Genomic DNA, 5,437 nt, shown 5'->3' on the forward strand with positions numbered 1-5,437 from the left:
CCTTCCAAAATTTCCAAAAAAACCAACAAAACGTGAAAGGCAGAATCATTTCCTTCAACAATTCAAAAATTTCGATTAAAATTTCAGAAGAAGCCACCAAATTTTGTTTCAAAATTTTAAGAGATTCAAGCAAAATTTCATCCATATTTTGCGGAAGCAGATTCGTTCAAACAATTCAAGAAACAGGTATGTTAAGGTCATCCCTTCTTTCTTTTAGCATGGTCCAAATTATATTGAAGAAACGAGCAAATACACAATTTTCATAAATCACTCTATTCATAGAATTATTAGGGGTGTCTATATTCTTGATTCCCCATGAAAAATGTTATTATTTCCTGTTCATGGGTCTCAGAATAATACGCAGTTGAAACAGGCTATCCGAAAGGAATATTAAGATTATTACGTATTTTTCATGTATTTCACCCATTTATACATGTGCATTGACCCATGACCAAATGGCGTTATATATGCGTATATATGTATATTATATTTATATGGGATACGGGAAAAAGGTTACAGCGTTATATACGCACCACCACTTGATCAACTGGTATATGATGATGATGTTGCCCACTGTGGCTGAAATATGATTCAAATGGCGTTATATACGCGTATATATGTATGTATATGTATATGGGATATGAGAAGAGGTTATGGCATTATATACGCACCACCACCTGATCAGCTGGTATATGTTGATGATGTTGCCCACAGTGGCCGAGACGATATGATGGGATGCCCTCAGTGGCTTGATGATATTATGTACACCCATACCTATGCATGGCACGATATTTATACGTATGTGCATGATATTATAAACATTTCAGAATTTACAGAGTTATTTAGATTTAAAAGTATTTTTGTATTCCATGTTTTATCTATGTCTTTTACGTACTTATTTTTAGTACATTTTTTGTACTGACACCCTATTTCACGATGCCTGTGTTTCATGCCCGCAGGTGCAGGTAGGCAAGCTGACGATCCCCCTTCTTAGGATCCCTAATCAGCAAGAGTTGGCGTGCTCCACTTGATTCAGAGCTGCTTTTGATTTTGGTACGATACATATATATATATATATATATATATATATATATATATATATATATATATATATATATGTATGTATGTATGTATGTATGTATGTATGTATATGGGTATGATGTGGCTCAGTCCCGTCTTTGTACAGTTATGTTTCTATTAGAGGTACATTATGTGTAGTTGGATAGTATGTGGCCTTGTCGGCTTCCAGTTTTGAGATGTATAGTTGTCTATAGTAGCCTTGTCGGCTCGTCCTATGTATTTTGTATGTATGCCCTTTTTGGGCAGATTTCCTCCATGTACATCTCGTAACTCAGCAGATGTTATATTGGTTCATATCCTAGACGTATGCTTAAGGGTGTTTGACAGGTAGGACTCAGGCACCCATCGCGGCCCATTAGTTTGGGTCGTGACACGTAGGTTCCCAAAAGAGAACGTCAGTACCATCCAATGTACTCAGTGAGTCTTAACAACTGGAGGCAAAACTTTACTAACATATACATTATGAGCAAAGGTTCTAAATGCATGTAAAACATAAAGCTTATAAGAATAATTCTAAAATAATTGCATACTGGCAGTTTATGAATATTCTAAAAGAAATTCTTTTCTTTTTCAAAAAAATACTTCTCTTTATACTTTAGGAGTTCCAACTATTTTGACCTATTTCTGTCTTAGTCACCGTGTGATCAGCACGGGTTCGATCCCAACCTGATCGAATAGGCCCAATCCACGAGGTGCAACTCGCTTCATAGTTCTCAGCGCTCATATATCATACCTTAGCCTAGCTAAGTGAATTATCAGCAACGAGACCCTTGGCTCGTGCGCTCCCTACTTTAGCACAAGTAGTTTCAGGAAGTCAACGCCTTGGTCAGGACCCTCCGCCTGGACGATGACCGTTTCTTAGAATAAAGGATACTCCCAAAAATCTTTTCTTTCTAAAACTTCTTCTTGTGACTTTTCAAGTCTAAATCTTTCAAACATACTTATTCTAGAATTCTTAAATGTAAGGTATGGCATAAGAATGAAATAAACATTTAAAATTATTTCTAAATATTCTTACTTTTTTATGAATTTTCAACATAAGAATGGCATATAAGAATAACATAAAAATCCGAAAATTTATGCACATATATCAAAGTAAATCATCTAACTTTAACTAAAATAATTCTAAGCTAATAGGAACTCACTCACTTCAATTAAGTAAATATTCACTCTTTTAGCCAATTCATCAAACACCTTGTATGCATACTTTTGTGAGTTAAACCACTTTGGTAAAGGGTTATATCAACTCACCTCAAAACTTCTCGAGCCAATATGCAGGCCCCAGTCTAATTGATGTCACACCCCTTTTTTAACTAAACATCACTAAACCCTCTTTAAATAATAAAAAGGATTTGTAAAGCTCAAAAGGGTTTTTAATTAAAAAGTGACAAAATTGTGTTTAAAAGGAAATAACTCAGAGTCGCCACCTGGCTTTGGTTTTGGTGTGCCAGGTCACCGTTTTTTTTTTTAAATAATTTTCCTTTTAAAACATTTCAGACTCTAAAACCAAGTCTGCACCAGATATTTGGGTAAGGGGGTTCATTTGACTCGGGGAGAAGGTATTAGGCACCCAACTCCCGTAAAGGTCACGGTTGCGTATTCGATCTAGTTGGCTTTTAAGATATTCGAATTGAGGTGATAACACACAAAAAGCAAATAAACAATCAAAAGAGGCTCGAGATTGTCCCCACCTAAATGAAAGAAAATTAAAAGAAGAAAAATTAAAGTTCTAAATTATCCTACGTTATCTCTTCTACGATGTTCGCCACAGTCTCCAATTACATTCACTTCGGGGCATACCTCTGAAATAAAATATATACAAATCCCTCGGGGCATTCCCCGGATAAATTTAACTAAGGGGCGATCTCTCACCTCAAAAGAAGCTAAAATACGAACGTCCTATAGGTTTCCCTACCCAAGTGTGGTACGGCCTAAACATACTACTAGCGGTCCAATCAATGAGGAGAGCAATAGAATATTTCAAGTCCATTATCAAATATATAGACGACATGTCCAAATTCGCTTTCAATCCAAATCCATGCCCAGATATTTGTTTTTGTCTACCACCCACTCCAATTAATAAGTTGGTTTAACTCTAGATTCAGCAAAATGTTAATCATAAAGTCTCAAGCATCTATTTTCTAAGGAGTAATTATAAAAGGCAGTTAAAAAAAACTAATTCCTTCATTTAGGTTACTTCAATTTTGCACCTCAAATTGCAGAATTGTCTCAGAGTAATTCAGGATCGAAGCTAGGGTTTGCAAGTTGTGTTCTTCGAAGCTAATTTTCTGGTAACAATGGCGATTGAAGATGATCAAGTGAATGATTCTACTGCTCCTACTCGTACTGCCACAGCTACGACTTTAGAAAATGGCAATTTTGTGACCAGCTCCTCATTTCCTGCCGTCGATCACAATCATCCTCTGTACCTACAGCCCACTGACACACCAGGTAGTTCTCTGATCTCTCTTCGGCTTACTGGATCTGATAACTACGCCTTGTGGAGTCGCGCAATAAGAATTGGCTTGTTAGGTAAAAGCAAGTTAGGATTTGTTGATGGTAGGTTTCCTAAGTCTAGGTTTGAACCTGAACTTCATGATCTATGGGAGAAAGTGAATGCTATTGTTTTGTCATGGATAATGAATGTTGTGAGGCCGGGTTTGTTGAGTAGTGTCTTATATGCATCTAGTGCTCATAAAGTTTGGGAAGATTTAAAGGAGAGATTTGATAAAGTTAATGGCTCCAGAATTCTGTACCTACACAGAGAAGTTCACACCTTAACTCAGGGAGTTATGACTGTGACTGATTACTTTTCAAAACTAAGAGAACTTTGGGATGAATTTGATGCTCTTATGTCATGTCCTGGATGTGCTTGTCCTGAGTCAAAGATGTATGCTCAACATTTTGAGTATCAAAGACTACTTCAGCTCCTTACTGGACTAAATGAGTCCTACTCTCAGTCAAGGAGCCAGATTATGATGATGTCTCATCTACCTAGTATAAACAGAGCATACTCTATGTTGGTCGATCAGGAAAGTCAGAGAAATCTTGTTAATATGCCACAAGTAGCTCAAGTTTCTAAGGCCTTGGAGAATTTAGCTATGTACAGTAACAAAGGCACAAATAATACTGGAAGCTACAAACAAAAGAGGGATCAAGTTCAATGTGAATATTGCCATTAAAAGGGGCATAGCAAGGAAAACTGTTATAAGTTGATTGGATACCCTCCTGACTTCAAGTCCAAGAAGAAAGGTGCCAATAGTGGGCAGTATGCAAATCAGATGTATAGTACAGAGGTAAACTATGCAGACAGATGTAGTATGGGAAATAGTGTAGCTTCTAATGTGGTTCAACAAGGCAGAGTTGGAAATCAGTCTAATGCAGGTGTTTTACAACCACAACCAGCAAATCAGTCTGCATTCTTTCAGCAAATGCCACTCTCTACTCCTGTTTTTACTCCTGAACAGTATCAACAAATAGTTCACTTGTTATCCAAAGGAAGCACAGAAGGATCAGAATCATCAAGCAAGTCAACTGTTGCAGGTATTCTAAACAAAGTGAATGCATTTATGTCTCACTGTGTTAATGACAAGTGGATTGTTGACACTGGGCATCAAACCATATGACTTCCAGCCTTGAAATACTACATGACTATAAAGCACTCCCAAACACAGAAGAAAACAAAGTACAATTACCTACTGGTAGTGTGGCATCAGTATCACACACAGGAAATGCTTCGCTATTGAGCAATCATGAAATCTCTAATATCTTGTATATCCCTGATTTTAAGTTCAACCTACTTTCAGTTTCAAAGCTTACTAAGGAACTAAAATGTATGGTTGGCTTCTTCCCTAATTTCTGTATCTTTCAGGACCTCTTCAGTGGTCAGGTGAAGGGAATTGATAGAGAAGAACCTAGTTTATACATACTGCGTGGGAGTACCTCTATAACAAACTCATCTCAGTCAACAAATAAATGTGCCAACACAACAAATGAAGTTCCTGCTTCTTCAGCAAGTGATGCATATATATCTCCACCTGTTTCCAGTACTTCCTCTAGAACACATGTATCTAGTACTTGCAGTTTATGGCATAAGAGATAGATGTAATAAAGAAGATAGAAGCATTGAATGAGCTGACAACAGGAGTTCTTAGTCAACCCTGTACTGTATGTCCTTGTTGCTAAACAAACTAAGATGCCCTTCCAGCTAAGTAATACTACTTCTAAGTTTGTTTTTGAGCTAGTTCACTGTGATATTTGGGGACCATATAGAGTACCTACGCATGATGGTAAAAGGTACTTTGTCACCATAGTTGATGATTCCAGCAGGTTTACTTGGATATTTCTTTTGAATTGC

At 37.0% G+C, this 5,437-nt stretch overlaps 1 protein-coding gene across 1 annotated transcript; it reads left to right on the forward strand.

The window, feature by feature from the left end:
- Positions 1-3,377: 3,377 nt before the first annotated feature.
- LOC104243036 (uncharacterized) lies at positions 3,378-5,182 on the forward strand. Its single transcript, XM_070162006.1, has 3 exons — positions 3,378-4,238; positions 4,320-4,623; positions 4,887-5,182. Exons 1-3 carry the CDS (start codon positions 3,378-3,380, stop codon positions 5,180-5,182), a joined length of 1,461 nt encoding a protein of 486 aa, XP_070018107.1.
- Positions 5,183-5,437: the final 255 nt, after the last annotated feature.

This window comes from Nicotiana sylvestris, chromosome 11 (assembly GCF_000393655.2).
Source record: "Nicotiana sylvestris chromosome 11, ASM39365v2, whole genome shotgun sequence".
NCBI classification, from domain to species: Eukaryota; Viridiplantae; Streptophyta; class Magnoliopsida; order Solanales; family Solanaceae; genus Nicotiana; species Nicotiana sylvestris.